The sequence below is a fragment of the Phoenix dactylifera genome, unplaced genomic scaffold (genome assembly GCF_009389715.1).
Source record: "Phoenix dactylifera cultivar Barhee BC4 unplaced genomic scaffold, palm_55x_up_171113_PBpolish2nd_filt_p 000995F, whole genome shotgun sequence".
Lineage (NCBI taxonomy): Eukaryota > Viridiplantae > Streptophyta > Magnoliopsida > Arecales > Arecaceae > Phoenix > Phoenix dactylifera.
The window spans coordinates 19044-41219 of NW_024068349.1; the positions used below are offsets into that span (position 1 = coordinate 19044).

The 22176-nt window shown below is 39.6% G+C and overlaps 1 protein-coding gene across 1 annotated transcript; it reads left to right on the forward strand.

Moving 5' to 3' along the window:
- Positions 1-9631: 9631 nt before the first annotated feature.
- LOC120107737 (premnaspirodiene oxygenase-like) lies at positions 9632-11556 on the forward strand. The gene is made up of 2 exons (XM_039121163.1): positions 9632-10559; positions 10672-11556. The coding sequence occupies exons 1-2, from the start codon at positions 9930-9932 to the stop codon at positions 11164-11166; spliced, it is 1125 nt and encodes a 374-aa protein (XP_038977091.1). The 5' UTR covers positions 9632-9929; the 3' UTR covers positions 11167-11556.
- The last annotated feature ends 10620 nt before the right edge of the window (positions 11557-22176 follow it).

Sequence of the window (22176 nt, forward strand, 5' to 3'; positions counted from 1 at the left end):
CCGCAACTGATTGCCCTTTTCTCTTGCCTTAGCCTGTTCGGGTCAAGTGAGGTAAGGTACTGAGGATAATTCCTCTTCCAATGCCCCTGCTTCTTACAATAGAAGCATTCTGCCTGACTTTGGTCATCCTTAATCCTTTTGGTCTGACTATGCTGAGTTTTCAGCTTTCTATACCAATTATTGAAGTTGGAACCAGTCAACTTGTCATTATCCAATAATGAGCGAAGTGACAAACTTGTGGCCATTTCTACATAAAAGAAAATTTGGCTATTAGCATATGAATTGACTAAACACAGTAGACTTGGACTTTAGTCTAAAGATACTCCCACTATTTTATACAAATTGGTAGCCTCTACCTCCAATTCGAAAAATTACTCCTAATTCTTTAGTGGGCGCTAGAACCCAATAGATCGCATATAGGCCCGAGTGTGGCTCGGCTAACCCATATGCACCTATTGGTAGGTTCTTAACCAATTGCTTCACCAAGCAACTTCTAGTGATGATTTTGCCCTAGGTTTTCCGGCAGGCGTGTGGCGCCTCCACCGAATACCCTAGTCAGGTCCAACCATTAAATGATAGGGTTAAGTCTAATCAACTAATAGACGACCAAGCCCGAGTGTGGCTCGGCTCACCTGACCGCCTATTGAAGGTACACTTAACTCATCATATATTGAATGACAATTCCAATGCTTGATAAGTACCAGGCGTGTGGCGCCTCCAATAATTATCAAAACATTGGACCCATTATCACCCAACTTAATGGGGAGGCTATGACCTAGTTATCTCCATAACCATTTCATTTTAAGGACCTAATAATTTTAGAGGATTTCATAATTAGGATAGATGAGAAGATCCGGTTAGTCTAATTTCTCCCACTGACTTCACCAAATCAGATTAGACTCAAACCGGTTAAGGAGACACCTAAATCAGTCATACTGATTTTCCTTAAGGCATGGGCTAACTCGAATCATTAAGTGATCCAATCAAAATGTGATTGACCATGTCGGCCAGGTAAGTGAGATCGGTGGAAGGGATATGCCATTAACTCGACAAAGACGAATCAGTGCAAGTAGCTCCCAATTAAAAACCACCGGTCAAAACTGCCAAAACTTACCTTAGACACCGACTGGTTAATCAATTTCGATTTGATTACTCAAATGACTCGGGCTACACCTCTGAGCCTAAATCAAGTTCCATCTTGGTCTAATCAAAGACATGGAATTGATCAATCTACAACTATTGTATTTTAACCTAGAGTTTCCTTGACCTAATCTAGTTACTACTTAATTAGATTTGATCAATTAACTCTAATTAGACCATGTTTGATTCTAACCTTAGGTCTAACCCAATCCTAAGAACTTGATTCAAGCTAACCCATATGCCCAAAGAATTATGCAATGTCAATTAATTGAGTTATAATTCTATTTTATAACACTTAATTCTCAATTAAGTTTAGGACTTATGAAAAGTTTTGATCATTGCATATTTCTTTTTAATTACATATTAATTACAATCTTTCAAGTTCTTAAAACACATTTTCAGATCTGAGTTTTTTGTAATTAATCACATGTAATCCAGATTTAATTCATGTTTAAGTCATTATGTTTTATGTTCATGCATCACATATACATAACAACATGAATTAATACAAACAACATACATCTTATGTATTTGTTTTTTTCACTTTTATTTTAAGATCTGATTTGTTCCATTAAAATCAGAGATCATATGAATCATAAACTTTATTTAGATCTAATCTAAACAATATTATGATTTCAGATTTATTCATGTTACTAATCCTAACACAAACATGCATCATATGCATCCAAAATTTCAGATCTACTTAATCATGCAATAATCAGCAATTAAATCAATCATAAAAAGCACTTTAGATCTAATCTAAACATGTTAATGATTTCAGATTTAATTACAAGAATTAAAACATAAAGTTTAAACATAAACCTGGCTCTGATACCACTGAAAGTGGGGAGTCTCCACTCCTACATGGGTTCGGTCCTATTAAAAATAGGGTGACACCCATGTATACCTATCAGCAGCACGCATCTCTATACGCCTCCGGACGGAGAGCCACGCTTCGTCACACGATCACGGCGTGAGAGTTCCCGGAGATCGGTCACAACTCTTGGACCTTTGCTCTGATACCACTGAAAGTGAATCCTAGGTTCTTCGGTGTTTAGCATGCTGAATTTTTTTTTTTTTTGAAAACCATGGCTGAACCTGATCGGGTTTGCCTACGTACCCCCTTCAATAAGGGGGATCAAAGCCATACGTAGTTCTTTTTTAAGTTTTAAAACGCAGCGGAAAAACCGAATCAAACAATTTAATTCATGCATGCTTACAAGATCAAATCTAGAAATCAGCACCTTAAGAACACATAGGATTATGCCGGAATCGTTTAAACAATTATGCTAAAACTTTTATGCATGAATTAACTATCAGATCTGAAACTTAAGAACTCTATTCCAATTAATCTTCCGAATATCCATCGAATGGATTCTGGAGATATCTCCGTGAGGAGCCCCAAAAGAGGGTAAAACCTCGGAGAATTGGACTAGACCTTGACACCATAATAAATGATTAATGCTAGATTAATACCTTTTATGATGGATGAAAGTTGTGAATCTGATTCTTGACTTCGCAGCCACGCACACGAATGGCCTCTACGAGAAGTACACGCGAAGTCCTGAAGGATCTTCTTCCGCAACAGTGCTAGCAGCTGCAGAATACTTGAAAGCTGAAATCTGCCCGCCGGGATTCAATCAACTCTTGATCAATCGTCTTGAAGCAGATAGAGATGAGGTTTGTAAGGGAAGTAGAGGACTCAGATCTGATCTTGAATCTTCTAGATATTCACCTTGAAAACCCTATCTAAAATGGAGAAGAAGAGGAGGAGGAGGCGGGTGAGGAAGAAGGCTGCAATGGATGTGTTTTTGGTGCCCATGTTTTGACCCCTTTTAATGGCTTCCGAATTTTCATTTCAAAATTCGAAATTTATTTTCAGAAAACCTCTTTTAGTTGGCAACATGCAAAGAAATAGGAACAACCCAAATCAGATCTCAACCAAATCTGATTTAAATTCAAATTTTAAACACATGTGCAAGAGGGAAGGAATTTGAAATCCCATGCGGCAAGGTAAAACACTTCATAATTTCGAAATCACCTCTTGAAATTCGAATTTAATCCATTCAAAAACTCAGACGCCACCTTGGCTGATGGTTTGAGTGATTAAAATCATTTAACACATTGCTTAATGTTTAAATTTAAATTCAAATAACAAACAATGTCGCCATGTGTCAAGCAATGGGTCCATGTGCCATGCAATAATTTTGGTTTATTTAAAAATTCATGAAATCCAATTCCATGTCACCAATAATTGCCACATCATCTGAGCCTAATCTCCTTGGGTTGCACCTAATCAAATTTGGTCAAACCCGAATTAAAAACAAAGCAATTTGGTTGAACCCCAATCTATTCAGGTCAGACCCTGATTGAGCTCAAATTGAATCCAATTCAATTTTGGCTCATGCCAAACTCAATCAAATTGAATTATTACTTTGTGTTGGACCTAATTCAATTAGGTCAATCCCCCAATTAAGAACAAATTAATTTAAAATTAATTTGATCAGCTTAATCCTTTTTGGTTCTGACCTAATCCAATCAGGTCAAAACCCTGATTGAGCCCAAACTTGATCCAATTCAATTTGGCTCATCCTTAGCACAATTACTCAATCAAATTGAGTTTATTAGTAATTTAATTACTAATTAATCCTTCAATAATTACTTTAATTATTTTATAAGATAATTTGCCAATCAAATTGACCAAATTACCCCTGAATGATTCTTAATCATTCATCAGCTTTTTGATCAATCAGGAATCTTCTATGCGTGTGACCTCATAGGTTCGAACCTAAGCCGGTAGTATAGGAACAATTTTCTACACTAATCGATGTGACCATCTAGCAATGGTACCCGACATCCGGATAGGTCGAATATATGCGAAGCAAATATTCTGGAACCCTGAACTATGGTTACTGTATAATTCAATCCCTTTGACTCCTAATGCCAGGATGACTTAGAGCTCACTGTCAACCCTATAATTAGTACATCCATTATGTGATTAACTTTAGATATCCCGTGACTCCTCACTGGGATTACCCTGGCCAAGGTTTTGCTAAATTAATCACAAGACATTATCTCCTGTTTTCAAGAGGGGTCAATTCCATCTTGACTCACAACTGACTACGCAAGTACTTGACTGCACCCAGTGACCTTCCGTCACTGAATTAGAAATTCAGGTAGTCCGGTACCAAAGTACAGTGAGTTGCTTGCTAGTCACAGGTTGCGGTCTCAGGTCAGAGGGCCAAACTTATACCCATATCCACTCGGAACATCTCTCGACAGTAGAGCGTTCTAGAATTGGTCACGTTTAGTGAAATGTACTTCTACACTTCACTTGTGTGGCATACCAGTGTCTCCACACTCCTTGGTTAAGAGGACAACCAACGTATATGTCACACAACGACCTAATCTCGATAATGTTGTCGTCCTAGTAACAACATATCATTTCGTCGCAAACAAGTTTAAGGACTCAAAGATAAATCCTCCTTTATCATAACATAAGTCCTAAGGACTTCATCATATAAGAGTTCATTTGAAGATGAAATGATGAATAATGCCAAATAACACTTTATTAATTTGTCAATTCATTTACAAAATTCAATCATCAATATGCTGACGATTGACATTTAGGATACAAATTCCAACAGGACCAACATACCTAGGGCTCAATTTGCCACGAACCTCGAACCTCATCACACCTTTAGTAGGAGATACTTTCAAGAAAACATAATTACCAACCTGAAACTCCAGTTCTCTTCTCATATTGTCAGTATAACTCTTTTGTCTACCCTGAGCTATAAGGAGCCATTCTCTGATCACCTTATCTTATCCACAGTTTGTTGTACTATCTTTGGTCCCAGTACTTTTCTTTCTCCACATCATCCCTGAGATCTCAAATAGTCTCCCTCTCGGAGTACCTACTCACAAGATTTTGACATACAAAAATCACAGCATCTCAAAACTTGATCCTTTCTATTTACCACACGTAGTAAGTCCTTTTGATCTCCTTCAAAAGAATTCCAAACTCCCAACCTTGGATTAAAATGCCATAATTATATCCCAAAGAAATTAATTTCTCTTGATTCTACATAGAGATCAAAATTGGCTTAACATAAATAGGAGAAATCTTTAGTATCAAATGCTCTTAATATTTTATAATCATTTTTCTTTTCTTAACTTTGCCTGTGATTAAATGATCAACCTTTATCCTAGGAAATCCGCAAACCTGTTCAAATAGGTATATTAACAATGTCAGAGCTAGGAGTTGAAGAACTATGTTAAATCATTCCAGGCTCAAGCTTAATCACAGAGCTATCAATCCGTTAACGCTAAATTTGAGATGCCCCAAAATTCTTCTTAGAATTATCAAAAATAGGAGAGCCCATAACTACTTCCAGTAGGCAAAGAATCAATCACATTCCCCTCTACTAGAAAACTATAACTCAAGTCTTCCATAATAATACCCTTCAGATCAAGGTATTATCATTATTATTATTTTTTTCTTTTTCTAATCGGTTTCAAAATAACTCAAACTACTACACTTCCGCTGCGCACTCTGATCTAACTCATCAAATTCTCTAAAGTCACAAAATGATTTCTATCCAAAGTATCACTTTGCATCGAGACTAAGAAAATCCAAATTTTAAATTTTCTTCCAATAGAATTTTCTTCAAACTCAATGGGTTAGAACTGTTGAGCCAATATTACTATGAGTAGGAATTAACTCTATCCACCTCCAAATCCTTCTTCACCAAAATTTTGATGTCTATGATCAATGCTACACATAATAACTCACAAAAAGTATCTCAAAATCGAAATCTCTACTCAATATTGTATTTTACAATGACAAAATTTTTTGGTTAGATCAGAAACCTAGACTTGAGTTCAAGTTAACACATCCAATAATCTCCAACAATTATAAGAAAAATTCAGGAGCCCAATCCAAATATACAAATTCAATAATTAGAATACTCCACCAATTTGCATACTATATGGTCTTAAGAATTTAATCCACTAATAGAAATATGCAAATTTACAATATTCAAACATGTCAATTCCAAATATAATCCATATACAGATTTAACCTCGAAAAACATTCTTTCAATATTATGAAATCTTCTTAGCTCACTCCAATACTAAATCAACGTACAAATCCCACTCTAATAACTAGCAGCAAAACCAAAAGTACGATCACATCAAAACCCATATCAAGTTTGAACTTCCAGATCATTTAAATAATATCTGAACATGGTATAACCGATATGCCATTGCTGACCTACACTTATTTTAGGCCAAACCTCTCTTATCATGATCAAAGACAATTTATACTTTCCTTCCACACTCATCAAAAACCAAATCCGATGCATACATTTTATCACAATACCCCAGTGATCTTACATCTTAAGCACTGAATTTAATTGTCATGTTCCAAGTGATCATAACCTTAAGCTATGATATATTTCTGTCACAATACCTAGTGATCTTAAACATATGCTCAGATTCCAACTGGTCACATTTTTCAATAATCTTAAACCTCAAACTTTAATGCTACTAAGGCCACAGTCCCTAGTGGTCTTAAACCTAGATTACAATATCATTCCTGTTACAATCTCAAGTGATTATAAACCAAGGCTCTGATAGTTTTTTCTATCATAACTCCCCACTCACACTCACTTGAACCTAAACCCTAGGATACTTTAACCTTAAGCTCTGATACCACTCTGTCACGCCCTGAACCCATCACCCGGGTCCGGCACGCGACCGGCCGCATGAGCCCTAGAGCAGTGCCCTAAAGATCATGCAAGGCCTAAGATAAACAACAATTCGATAATTCCACAGTTAATCACTTAAATCAAATATATAAATCCAAAATGACCAGATAATCAAATTGGTTCATTTACAGAAGCTTTCAATATTCATTGATATCAAGATATACTAAACAACTAATGACTCTCATACTCGCACTCTGCGCTCATCCCATCCATGTCTATGCATTACATGTTTAATCACATTTCAATTACGTCACATATTTTCATAATTTCTCAAAAATATGTTAATTCTTTCCAATTTAATTATTTCAATATTTTCATAGCAATCAAAATGCACATCTCATATGTGTCATACAAGCTCATAAAATTAATATCAACATACTAATAAAAATATATCCAAAGATAAATTCCATACACGCATAAATAGAGGTACTCAGTTGTAGGGATTATTACAGAGATTGTAGACTGACTCAAACACGGATCCGAATCACAACCTACGCACTAGGGTGCTGAGTCTCCTGATCAAAATCTCCTAGCACCGCCGACTCTTCCTCTATAACATCAATTATAAATCACAACTAAATTATTTAATATTTAAATATTCTAAACCATAATTTACATCTACTATGGGGTCTATCACCAGGTCCCCAAACATCTCAATCCCCTCCAAATCTAGGGCAGTCGGGGTGGCCCGACTCCCACCCTTGTACCACCAGTCTATGTCGTCGCCAAGCCGTGGCCGCTGCCATGCCGGCAATGATGGCCGGTCCCGGTGAAGAGACCAAAAGAAAGGGATGATCCGTCCCTCTTCATGGTTGGGAATACATTTCCCTCCCTTAAATTCTTTTTGATCCAAGGGCAACAACCATGGTGGCTGTGCCCTCTCCTTCCCCAACCCGACAACACCACTGGCCGAACCATCGTCGGCCGCCTTTGCTGCAGTCGCCGGCGATGGTGGCTGGCCAAAGAAAGAGAGGAGAGAAGATCCCTCTTCTTCTCCTCCCTTAGAACCAAAAGAGTCCTCCCCCTTTTCCTGCATTATTGACAGAAGGCAAGCATCCTCACAGCCACCGTGATGGTGGCTCGGCTCCCCCCCCCACTCGACAGCAGCCACGGTGGCCCACGACCGCCGCCGTCGTCGCCGCCGGTGGCTATCCGACGAGGGGAAGAGGAGGAGAGATGGGATCCCGAGGAAGAAGACCTCGGATCCACCCCCCCTCATCACATACAAACCCTCTCCGGCCCCCTCACAGACCGAACCAACCTTACCCGCCATGAATCCCGGCCAACCCGGCGGCCGGCGGCGGCGGGATCGGGAAGAGAGAGGCCGAAATAGGGGTACCCTGTTTCAGACTCTTCTCCGACGATTCACCGGCCAAAAACCCCTCCAACGCCACCCAAAATCCAGAACAAGAAGCATAAGGAAGGAAGCCCCACTTACCTCGGTCCGACGGCGTGCTCCGGTGACCTTTTCGGCGAGGAATCAGAGGAGGAACCGTGAGCAACTCCCCCCTCGGATCCCACGCTTCTTCACCCGATTTCCGGGAGGTCTTCACCAAAGAAAACTTCCTCTGTGGCCGGCCGGATCTCGGTCTCCTCTCCGGCGCTCGGTCCTCTCCGGCGATCAACCTCCCCCGACGACTAGCCTCCCCTCACGCCGCCGCCCTCCCCCTGTAGCCCCTTCTCCCCCGATCGTGCCCTAGGCACGATCGTAATAAGTGGATGGGCCCAGTCTTTTCGGGCCGGCCCGTCCACCACATTTTTTTTTTTTTTGTTTTTCCTGGGTTCTCACAACGAAAAAACTAACCCTGATGTTCACGGAGCCTGTGATCCACAAAAAAAAAAAGAAAAAAAAAATAAAACTATAGGACCGTCTGAATGATTATCTCTTTATGAATTTTTTGAGATCTTATTCTTAAGCAAATCTAGAGAGAGAGTTTTTTTTCTTTCTTTTTTTGAAAAACTTATTAGAAAAATCATAAAAAACTGTGCCAAGGAGAAGAAAAGAAAGGGATGACAAGGAAAAAAAAAAAAAAACTAGAGACAAAAATTTCCTTCCTTCCACCATTGACTCATTTTTCCAAGGAATATTATATACTGACACCCAAACAGCATCCATGACCCGGCACTAGCAGCCGTGCCAACACACACAACAATAATTAGAAACAATCTTTTCCAACTTAAAATCTGACACTAACGCACCCTGCTAGCGACCATGTGGTCCATCTAAGCAGCTAGAGGATCTATTTGGTCTAACCTCCCCATTGCCCCACCCAAAAGTCCAATAGCCACTCAAATGACAACGTAAAGTCACCGTCACGTAACCAGCAAACGAACCACAGCCATACGAAGGTGTAAAAGATCAAGAATAAGAACAAAAGTCAATACAGTTTGCGGAAATTTTGAAGCTTCATAGTCTTCAATAATCGCTTCGACTTTCACTTAAACAATCGTATCATTATTTTTTCCAATCAAACCTTGATCATTTTTTCGTCTCACTAGAAGAAAAACTTGACCATCACTTTCAGTACTGCTATAGTTTAGTCTCGTTGCTCTCCGTCACTTCCGTTGAACAATGGTGGCGAATCAAAACATGCATGATATTACTCTTTTTATTTTTACGACACAATTGGGTGGCCCTTTACAGCCTCCTTTATCTTCAAAAAAAAAAGAAACAAAAAGAATTACGACACTAGAATCGTATGCCCCCTATAAATGAAGAAGAGCATCAGAGCACAGTACACTCAAAAGCATCAGAGCACCAGCCATGGAACTCCAGCTCCCTTCCTTACCCTTCCTTTTCGCCTTCCTCCTCTTTATACTCATAGTGATAAAGTTAACCAAATCCACAGCAAGACGAAACCTGCCTCCGAGCCCATGGAAGCTCCCTATCATAGGTCACCTCCACCACTTGCTCGGAGCTCTCCCTCACCGTGCCCTCCGTGAGCTGTCGCGGCGGCATGGCCCTCTCATGCACCTCAAGCTTGGACAAGTCGATCACATTATCGTCTCCTCCCGGAGATGGCAAGAGAGATCCTGAAGACCCATGATCTCATCTTCGCGTCGCGGGAGAAAATACTAGCTTCCAAGGCGCTCTATGACGGCGCTGACATCATCTTCGCGCCCTACGGTAGCTACTGGCGGGAGCTGCGAAAGATATGCGTTATCGAACTACTGAGTGCAAAGCGTGTCAAGTCCTTCAGCACAGTTCGACAAGAGGAGATGTCCAACCTAGTGGGATATATCTCCACGATGAACAATTCCCCAGTTAACCTCAGTGAGATGTTTCTCCTGATATCCAATACTACGACCTCGAGGGTGGTATTTGGTACAAAATGCAAGCATGGGCCGAGATTCATCTCAGCAATGAAGAAACTCGTTGAATTCCTCTCCGGATTTAGCGTAGCTGATCTATTCCCCTCGTTAAGCTTTGTTGACACTCTCAACTTAAGGTTAAAAAAATGTCACAGGGAGATGGATGAGATCCTCGGGGAGATCATCAAAGAGCATGAAGAGAAGAGAGAAACCATGAATAGCAGCAACGAGGAACGGCAACAAGGGGAAGATCTTGTCGACGTTCTCTTAGAGCTAAAAGAAAATGGTGGACTTGAGTTCCCCCTCACGATCACCAGCATCAAGGCCGTAATCATGGTCAGTATGCCTAACTATGCATCTAGCTTGTTCTATAAAAATGAATAAATAAATAAATAAAAGGAATGGCAATACATATTGATTCAAGTACCTATCTTTCCATTATTTGTAGGATATGTTCGGGGGAGGGACTGAGACATCATCGACGACGCTGGACTGGACGATGGCAGAGTTAATGAGACACCCCGAGATAATGGAGAAGGTTCAAGCAGAGGTGAGGGAAGCTTTGAAGGGGAAGGCCAAGATCAAGGAGGAAGATACCAATGAATTCCATTACATGAAGTTGGTGATCAAAGAGTCTCTGAGATTGCACCCGCCGGTTCCGCTGTTCCTGCCGAGAGTCTGCCGCGAGACATGCCAAATGGACGGCTTCAAAATCCCTGCAGGGAGCAGGATTCTCATCAACGCATGGGCTATGGCAACGGATCCGAGGTATTGGAGGACCCGGAGAGCTTTAGGCCTGAGAGATTCGATGGCAGCTCGGTGGACTACAAAGGTGGCAACTATGAGTACATGCCTTTGGTGCAGGCAAGAGGATGTGCCCGGGGATGACCTTTGGCATGGCTCAGGTGGAGATGGCCCTGGCCAACCTACTCTACTATTTTGATTGGAAGCTCCCTAATGGGATGGGCCCAATGATTTGGACATGAACGAGTCCTTTGGGGCAGCCGTGGGCTTGAAGTCGCCTCTGTGGTTAATTGCTACTCCTTACGTGCCCATCTGAATGATATATAGCTGAAGTAATTAGATGTTGCTTTTAGGGGAGCAGACTATGCTGCCAGATATCTACATGCACTATTGCAAGCCTGCCTTTGTGCTCGTGGTATAAAAAATTATTGTGTCCTTGCAATTAACATAGTGTTTTTATGAAGAAATAAAAGGTTTGGAAATAAAATAAAACTTTAGTTCTGCTGACCTCCAAGTCTTATGACTCTCCGTTATGTGTTGGGGACCATCCTTTTGTAGGTGATCTTTGTAATTGCACATTTCAGTCTCATTTTCATCCCCAATGGCGATGTATGCTTATGGCTTCCCATGATGACAACATTACTGTTTTTGTTCTTATAAAGAGTCTTTCTTGCGCGAATAAGCTTATTTCCTTAAATAGGTAGTGAAAATTGTCGATCAATATGACTGTGCATGCATACCACAGAACATGAGAAATGATAAGGTTGCATACATACAACAAGCCACAATCGAAATGATCTACATCAGAACTTTTAAGGTAGTAAGATATTTTAGAGCTTGTTTGGATAATTGGGCTGAAAATTTTATTGAATTCATAGATTGGGCCAGTATAACCAACAAAATTATAGAATTATAGGCTGGCTAAGCCTATATTTATAAATACCTAGAAATAGAGTAGAAGTGGGCTGGTCTGAATGGCCTAAATCCTATAGGAAGAAAAAAAATAGACTTGCTAAGTTTTTTCTTTTTTTTTTTTATAGGACACCATGACAAACTGTTGAAGAAGGGTATGTAAGCTATTAGGCATCTAGCCTTACCTGAGGCTAATGAAGAATAGTGGGATGATGCTTTCTTCCAAGTTTCCGTATGCTCGATTGGAAAGTTCAATGATAATAATGTATCACGAAGCAACTTTGCTTTCAAGCATTTTGAAGATGTTGCACTATATCAAGTGGAGTGGAGAGGGAAAGCTCTACCCCCTTCGGAATTCAAGAAAATTCTTGGAAACATCATAAAAAAATATATACGATAATGCCATTTCCGTTACATATGCTGCACTGTTTCTCAAAATAAAAAAACAATAAAAAAACATAGCTATTTTTACTTCATTGCATGGACACCACACATGCCAGCTACAAGGACAAATATAGATAAGTATTTATGAGGGTAAATGAAGCAAAGCGCATAAAAGAATAGATTCAAAGAAAGGTACCAAAACTGATAGGACTTTGAAATCATAAACCTCAACAACCTTTCACTTGTTTAAATCTTGTGTGTCATTTAATAAATTCAGAAATTTAACATCGGTATTAGATGTAGATGGTATAGAAAAAAATAGTTGGTCATTAGCAAGTTTCAAGTGGAAAACAGACAAATGGTTGTTAGACTATAGTATATTATCAACACTACAGTAAAGAGGAAAAAGCCGACGCTTAAATGCCAATGCTAGGAAGAAGCATCGGTAAATTCCTCTCCCGCACCAAATTTTGCTGACGCTTTTAAGAAACGTTGGCAATTTGAAGCAGTGGACAACGCTTAAAAGCATCGTCGTAGACCTAAAGCCGAATGACGCTTTAAAGCGTCGTTTTTGTGCCCTAACACGATGCGTATAAGCGTCATTAATCGAAAGGCTAAAACGACGCTTATAAGCGTTGCCAAAACCCCCTTAAAATCTAGTGGCTGACCCCGAGCCCGCATACTTGCCCTAGCTACTTTCCAAGCCCCAGACTTCATCTTCCTCCTCTCCGGTGCTGCCCCAAACTTCGTCTTCCTCCTATTTAGCCTGTTGGAAATTGTATCCTAAATGTCAATCGTCAGCATATTGATGATTGAATTTTGTAAATGAATTGACAAATTAATAAAGTGTTATTCGACATTATTCATTATTTCATCTTCAAATGAACTCTTATAAGATGAAGTCCTTAAGACTTATGTTATGATAAAGGAGGATTTATTTTTGAGTCCTTAAACTTGTTCGCGACCAAATGATATGTTGTTACTAGAACGACAATATTATCAAGATTAGGTCGTTGTGTGACATACATGTTGGTTGTCCACTTAACCAAAGAGTGTGGAGATACTGGTATGCCACACAGGTGAAGTGTAGGAGTACATTTCACCGAACGTGATCAATATCAGAATGCTTTATTGTCGAGAGATGTTCCTGCTGAGTTACGCCCTGTTCGATACGACATTCGCAGCGGAATTCGAACGGAACGTCGTTCATCGCATGAACGCGCCTCGGATCGTAGAATTCAAAATTTTTTCTGGATCCAAATCCATAAGATCTTTGAATTCATTAGGAACGAGAGATTAGGATCTGAGGAAGATTGATTAAGATTCATAAAACTGAAACTAAAATCAGAGGAAATAAATTTGAAGATTTTATCTTCAAAAATTCTGTAGGTGAAGAACACCGCAGCCTGATGATCTATCTAGGTTCCTGTTTGAGCCACACAATTGTCCGGTCTCTACAGGTATCCACACGAGGATCTAATCATCTGAGATAGGATCTTACCAGAGTGCTAGCTCCTTACAAAGACCTCTCATGACTATTGTTGCCCAAAAAGACAACCCAAAAGGAGAAGGTGAATTGGGTTTTAAGTAATTATTGCAAATAAAAACTTAATGAGTAACTAATTAAACCTTATTGCAAGTGGATTAATTAGTTTACTATATGCAGTGAATGAAGGGAATGGAAGAGACAATGAAACAATCACAAACACAAGAGATTTTATAGTGGTTCGGAGCTAACCCTTGCTCCTACATCCACTCCCAAGCTTCACTTGGGAGTTCACTATAATCCCTCGGATTACAGCCGGTTGTTTTACAAACTCACAACCCAACTTGTTGTTTTACGAGATCACAACGAACTCGGTCGGTTTTCATAGGCTCACGACTAGAACCACCCGATTGTTTTTTCGGGATCACAATCGAACCCTTACACGTTGGTTTTACCCTCGAATCACCAACCAACCTTAACACCCTTGATTCAATCCCCTGATTGAATCAAGTAAGAAAAACAGTTTGAAAAGAGTACAAGGATAGCTTCTTGAAAAGCAAATATAAACAATATGAATAAAGAAGAGTTAGAAGCCCTCAAACAGATTTTTGGATGTAAAGTAAGGGGCTTCTCGAACTCTGCAACTCCTCTTGAGTGTGCTGAAGATTTGCTGTCAGAAGGAGAGCCTCGAATGCGAGGAAGACGTTTGGAGGATGGACTTCAATGCACTTCTTCCTTCTTTTCTTGTATTTACTCTTGAGTTGCTTTGGTAGGTGGAAATCCCTTTTTGCTTTGAATGGAGTCTCTCTCTTGATGTCTATTACTGTTCACTCTGGCTATTTAAGCAATCCCTATCAAAACTAGCCGTTAGACACACTTTTAGAGCCGTTCTGCATCTGCAACTCCTACATAGTGTCCGTTGGGATCGGAGTCGACTCGCTCGATCTGGAGTCGACTCGGCTGTTGCTGGAGTCGACTCATGCTTTACTGGAGACGACTCGCCCACTGTTCAAAATTTGAAATAAAGTGCTGTCCCGTTCTGGAGTCGACTCGGCAAACTTGGAGTCGACTCGCCAATATCCGGTGATGACTCTGCCTTCTGGAGACGACTCGTTTTCAGGAATCCAAAGGTCTTTCTTTCGGGTTTACTTCCTCGAGTCGACTCGGCTCTCAGAGCCTGAAAAATGGTCTTCTGTCTTTGGAGTTGAACTGCCTCGGAGTCGACTCGACTTTGCTGGAGTCGACTCGGCTCTCAGACACCGAAGTTGGCTCTCTGACTTTTAGTCTTGCATTCCTCTGAGAGTCGACTCTTGCTTTTTAGGAGTCGACTCGCCAACCGTTGGAGTCGACTCGAGTTCTTCTGGAGTCGACTCGGCTCTCAGAGTCCAAAAACAACTTCTCTGTCTTTCTGTCTGTTACTCCTTGGAGTCGACTCGGAACTATCGGGGTCGACTCGGCAAGCATCGGAGTCGACTCGAATTCTTCAGGAGTCGACTCGGTGACAGGGTCTGAGATTCATCTTTCTGTCCTGCTGTCTGTTCTCAGTCGGAGTCGACTCGCAGTGTGCCGGAGTCGACTCGACCTTGTGCCAGAACATCTGAAACACTTGGAGTTGACTCGAAATCCTCCGGAGTCGACTCGAGTTTCAGCCTTGACTTAAGTTGTTTTCCACATGCACTCAAAAGAAGATTCTTACAAATTTTGCCTGATATACTGGATTGAATTCATTAGTATAACATAAAATATACTCAATGCTTTGTGCTCATCAAAATCAAATAAGGTTATAATCAATCACTCCACAATCTCCTTGATGATGACAAAATATTGAATATTTTGAAGTGAATTGCTTAATCATTCAGTAAAAGTTTTGAAATTGAATTCAAATATCTGGTTATTTTAATCTATCCAGAATTGAAAGGTATGGATCAGTAAATCCTGAAATTAAAGCTTCCCCTTTCATTTGGAATTATATAAGCCTTCATATCATGCAATCAATTGTTTGGTTTATATGTAGTTAATGATTCGCTTTCTTAAGATTCAGATTCTCCTCCTCAACATATGCATTCAATTTTGTTTTAAATTTTTTGAATTTTTTTTTAATGTCTTGAATCTTTTTTTTTGCTTAAATTCTTACTTTCAGAGGGAAAATCTGACAATTTATTCTTGAGATTGATTCAACTAATCTCCGAATATCCTTTGAATAGATTCTGGAGATTACTCCTTGAGGAGCCCCAACAGAGAGATAATGAGCCTCGAGGTATCAATCCACTTGGAACCAAATTACGTTTTGCTTTAAGGGTTTTCTTTCTTTACATTTCCAATCATCACATTTTCAATTCATCACATTTTCTTCCCCTTTTTGTCATCATAGCAAAAAGAAGCACACAACACAGAAAAGTATTACACAGTTTTGTAAGAAAGTGTCTACTCATTGTATTGATTGCTAATTTGAGTACAATTGTAGAGAAAACTACAAATATAGAGCAAATACATCATAAGATAGAAAACCAAAGCTACTCTAGAATTTCTTGGAGGGTGATCCTCCTGAGCCTAGTCTTGTGTGTTTTATGACTACAGCTGAGCCCCTCTTGTACATTTCCTAGCTGAACTAGGATCTCCGAGGTGGTCCTATCCTGGATAGTGGCAAGCTCGGTCACACTCGCCTGAAGTGTGTCCAACCTGAAGATCAAGGCATGGGCTAATCTCTCTGTGCCCTGGCTCTGGCTGCCTAGCTCCTGTCGGATGCCGTCTCGCATCTTCTTCGTATCGTCCTTGACGTCACTCATGTTCTAGTATTGAGCTTGGACCCAGGCTGCGCACATTGGATACTCTTCCCTCAGGTGCGCAGTCATCTCGGCCACTGCTGCCAAGGAGGAAACTAGCTCGGTGGAGGGAGCAGTCTGGGACCTCGGAGCTCCCTCAGCACGGTCATCCCTCAGCTCCCTCACTATCTCCTGCCGCAACTTCCGGAGCTGCTCAGAAGATATTCTAACCTTCCAGGGGCTGCTGCTGAGAAGGTGGGGCAGTGGAGGTGGAGGGCTCAGTATGTGTAGGACCAGAGGTAGAAGGATAGGTGGAAGATCTGTATAATGCTCCTGGTCATGGTCAGGGCTAGGGAGTGATGAGTGGTAGGGTCAGATGGTGTGGAAGTGGATGGTTTCCGAACGCCAGACTCCCCCGACCTTGTGAAATCCCATCCGATGAAAAGGTCCCCTCACCTATGCGATCTGTAAAATGCAGTGAGCGAGAGGGTTCCCCCTCAGGAATAGGGACCTCTAACTCCCTAAAAAATGAGAGTAAATAGCATACCGTAAGGGAGACTCAACCTAGGTTTGTCTAGGGGTTCACAAAGATATTGGTAGATGAGTTTAGAAAAGTTGATGGGAAGTGTCTTGGAGGAGGTAGAACATCAAGGCTAGTCTCTCTCTGAAATGAAGTCGAACCTACCAGTCTTTGGGAAGAGAGTCCTAGAGATGACACTAAGGAGAAGCCGCAATTTCAGCCGAAAGCTGATTTGCGAACACCTCCTCTATGGGGGACAGAGGTGGACTCCCTAAGATGGCCGTAAGGGCCTCTGTCTTATCGGAGGGGTGTGTGGGAAACAATCCCCTCACTCGAGAGTTGGAGGACTCGAGCAATGAAGTCCTCCGAGATGAAAATAGGACACCCATACAGTTCCCTGGATACCCCCGCTAACCCATGCGATAGTACCCACAGAATTCCTAACTTAACCCTGGATAGGTAGGGAGGTCAAGTGTGCAGAAAAAACTCTAAATCCTGGGCCCTAAGGTGATGCCCTAGGTTGAACCCTTCTCGGGAGAGGAAGTCAAAGTTGACTTGCCTCCCGGTAGAGACAACCTTCCCAGCGCATGAGCGCGAGGAAACCGGCCTAGGCAGGGAAGGAACCGGAGGTGGTGGCCTCGCCGGTTCGTTCCGAGCCTTGGACCGTCGCTCGGCCCCCACTCGCGGAGAAGAGATCTCTTTCGGCTCGGGACAATGACCTTCCTAGCATTTTTGACCTAAAAACTAGGAAGACACGAAAAATAGGAAGAAACCTCGACGGAGATGACCTAAAGTGGGTCGGAGATGGATTTAGGTTTTGAACAGTGGCGGCCTGAAAATAGAAGTAAAAAGAAAAACATTCCGCTTAAGGTTAAAAGTCGGATTTCCGACCTCGAGTCGATTCGGTTAAGTCCGAGTCGACACGACCCCGAGTCGATCCCAAATATGCGCGAGTCGACTCCCCCATGAGCCGACTCTAAAAATGTATCCGAATCGACTCGAACTCTGGCACACAACCAAAAATTCTTTTATTTTCGTGCCAAAAGAGAGAATTATGGACTTATCTAGGATTTAAGAACTGATTTGATGATCATAGATAAGAAATCCTATGTCCAACATAAACTAATCCTCAAAATCAATGAACTAGAGGAGAGTATCACTAGAATGGATCAATCACTCCTAACCCTCTTCTAAGTATGCAAAATCGATCTTCACTCAAAGGTTTGCTGAAGATATCAGCAAGTTGATCATGCAGTACAAATAAATTGAAGTGTCCATCACCATTCAGTACATGATCTCTTATGAAGTGATGTCTTATCTCAATGTGTTTAGTTCTTGAATACTGAATTAGATTTTTAGTTAGATTAATGGCACTTGTTATTCACAGTTAGATGGGAATTTTATCTTGTTTAATGCCATAATCTTCAAATTGTTGTTTAATCCACAAGATTTGAGCACAACAACTTCCGGCAGCAACATATTCCGGCTTCAGCCGTAGAAAGTGCAACCGAGTTTTGTTTCTTGCTAAACCAAGAAATTAAGTTTTCTCCTAAGAATTGACATGACCCGCTGGGGCTTTTTTTATCAAGTTTGCAATCAGCGAAGTCTGAATCAGTGTACCCTATTAAGTTTATGCTCGAAATCTTTAGAGTATCATAAACCTATGGTTTTTGTTCCTATTAGGTATTTAAAGATTCTTTTAACAGCAATTAAGTGTGATTCCTTAGGATTAGATTGATATCTAGCACATATGCATACACTAAACATGGTATCAGGTCTACTTGCAGTAAGATATAATAAAGATCCTATCATACCTCTATACATCTTTTGATCTACTGATTTACCTTGATTCATCTTTGTCTAGTTTGCATGATGAAACTCATGGATGTGCTGATTGACTTGTTTCCTTCCATATCAAACTTCTTAAGCATCTCCTTGATGTATTTTGCATGACAGATAAAGATGCCTTCTTTAGATTGTTTGATTAGAGCCCGAGAAAAATAGTTCAGCTCTTCCCATCAATGCTCATTTCAAATTCACTCTGCATTAAGTCAGCAAATTCTTCGCAGAGGCGATTGTTAGTAGCACCGAAAATAATATCATCTACATAAATCTGAACTACTAACATATCTTTGTTTTTCTTATTTTGAAAACAGTGTTGTTATCAACATTCCCTCTAGAGAATTCATGGTCTAACAAAAATTTGCTAAGTCTTTCATACCATGCTCTAGGAGCTTGTTTTCAAACCATAAAGTGTTTTGTTTAGTTTATAAAACATGATTGGTGTATTGATGATTTTCAAAACCAGGAGGTTGTTCTACATATACCTCCTCATTAATATACCCATTCAAAAAGGCACTTTTTACATCCATTGAAATAATTTGAAATCTTTAGAGCATGCAAATGCTAGTAACATTCTAATTGCTTCAAGTCTAGCTACATGAGCAAAAGTTTCATCAAAGTCTATACCTTCTTCCTGATTATAACTCTTTGCTACTAGTCTTGCCTTGTTCCTAATCACGATTTCATTTTCATCAAGTTTATTTTTATATATCCATTTAGTTCCTATTATTGAGTATTTAGTGGGTCGTTCAACTAGGTTCCATACCTTGTTCTAGTGAATTGGTTTAGCTCTTCTTGCATTGCATTTATCCAATTTACATCATTTTCAGCTTCTTCTATTGTTTTTAGGTTCAAAGTGTGAGACAAATGCTAGATGATTATTTAAGTTCCTAAGAGATGCTCTAGTTCTAACAGGTTGAGAGGGATCATCTAAAATTAATTCCTTATGACGGACCCATGAGCATACCTCCAAGCCTTAGTCAGCCCATAATCAACAATTACTTCTTGGCTTGTTGATGCTTCTCCAATTTGCTTGGTTCATCTTCTTGTAATGTCATCTCATCAATCTTTTCTTCAAGAATTTCTGCATCATCATCAGAGCTACTTTCTTGCTAGAAGAGATATCATTAGTATCATCAAAAACAACATTGTATAGACTCTTCAATAACAAGGGTTCTTTTGTTAAAGACTCTATAAGCTTTACTTGATGTAGAATATCCCAAAAAGATACCTCATCAGATTTAGAGTCAAATTTACCTAAGTTATCTTTGCCCATTATTATGAATGAAACACTACATCCAAAAACATGAAAATAGTTTACTTTGGGCTTTCTATTTCTCCAAAGTTCATAAGGTGTTTTTCTTTATAATGGATTTCAATAAAACTCTATTTAATATCATGACATGATGTATTAATGGCTTCTCCCCAAAAGTACTTAGGAAGGTTACTTTCACACAACATGGTTCTAGCCATTTTTTCTAGAGTTTCTATTCTTTCTTTCTACAACTCCATTTTATTGTGGTGTTCTAGGTGCAGAGAAATTATGAGTTATCCTCTTTTTACATACAAAATTCGTCAAATAGATGATTTTCAAATTCCGTTCCAATGATCACTCCTAATAGCTATAACTGAAGCATTTCTTGAATTTAGTAACTTCCTCATGAAATTTCTTAAATACTGAAAAGCTTCATCTTTATGAGCTAAGAACATGATCCATGTGTATCTAGAAAAATCATCTACAATGATAATGCCATACTATGTTTCCACCAAGACTTGTGGTTCTAGTTGGTCCAAATAGATCCATGTGTAAATAGTTCAAGGGTCTAGTAGTAGTGACACAGTTTATGGATTTAAAAGAGCTCCTAAATTGTTTGCCATATTGACTTGCTTCACAAATTTTATTTTTCTCAAATTTTAGTTTTGGCAAACCTATTACAGAATCTCTTTTAACTAGTTTTGATATTGTATCCATACTTGCATGACCTAACTTACGGTTGCCATAACCAACTTGTATCATTAACCTTAGTATCACTAGCTACTAAGCAAGGGTTATTTTTGGCAAGATCTTCAAGATCTACTACGTACACATTTCCACGTCCTTATTCCTTTGAATACTAAGCTATTGTCATTGAGTTGGTTATGATGCATAGGGTTGGCTTAAACAGAATATCAAAACTCCTATCACATAATGACTTATGCTAAGTAAGTTATGCTTAAAGACCATCTACAAATCGTACATTTATCAACAAAGGTTGAGGAGGTGATTTGTACTTTACCTATACCAACGATGTGACCTTGGTATTGTCTCCATATGTCACTGCACCCTCCCATTTTTAGGCTCTAGGGTGAAGAATTGCTCCTTGTCACCCGTCATGTGTCTTGAGCAGCCGCTATCCAAGTACCAACAGTTTTGTCGACTTTGGCTGCAAGACACTCCTACACAAGGAAATCATACAATTTTAGGTACCCAAGTTTTCTTGGTCCTTCAAGGTTAGTAAAGTTGGTTCCTTTTGGAACCCAAACCTTTTTAATTTATTTTAGCTCCTACTTTCCCTAGGTGACACACATAGTTTTATGTCCTACTTTTTCCACAGTAAAAACAGGTTATATTCTTAATTTTACTTTTTTCCTGCTTTCACAAAAAAGTTACTAAGGAGCTTTTGCTTATTCTTAGGTTTATACCGTAAACCAGCTCTATTAAACACAGTTCGTTGATTATTAAGTATCATTTCTAATTTTTCAGAACTATATGTAAACTTTTCAACAAAGGTTTGTATTTTTCAAGTTCTTTGTTAGTTTGTTTATCGTTTTTTAAGTTTTAAAATTTCTTGGTTAGTTTTTCATTATCTTTAATTAAGGTATTAGTTTTGAATTAACATTGGTTGCTTGTTTTAAGTTCTAAATTTTCTTTAATGATAAAATCCTTATCCTTAATTAATTTATCGTATTTATGGAAGTGAGATTGATTGGTTAGTTTTAGCTCTTTATTCTTAAGATTTATTGTCTTATATTCATCCATTAATTCATTAAACGTATCATACAATTCATCAAAGGTAAAATCTAAATGCCATTTCAGATGTTACCTCATTTTCATTCGCCATGAAGCAGAAGTTGGCCTTTTCCTCTTGTTCCTCATCCGATGATGATGATGATGAATCGGAGTCCGACAAAGTGGAGACGAGGACTTTCTTTTTCTTATATTTGCTGCCCTTCTTAAGCAAGGGACAGTCAACTCTGAAATGTCCCGGCTTCTTGCATTCATAGCATCCGATTTCTTCATTTTCCCTTTTCTTACCTTTATCC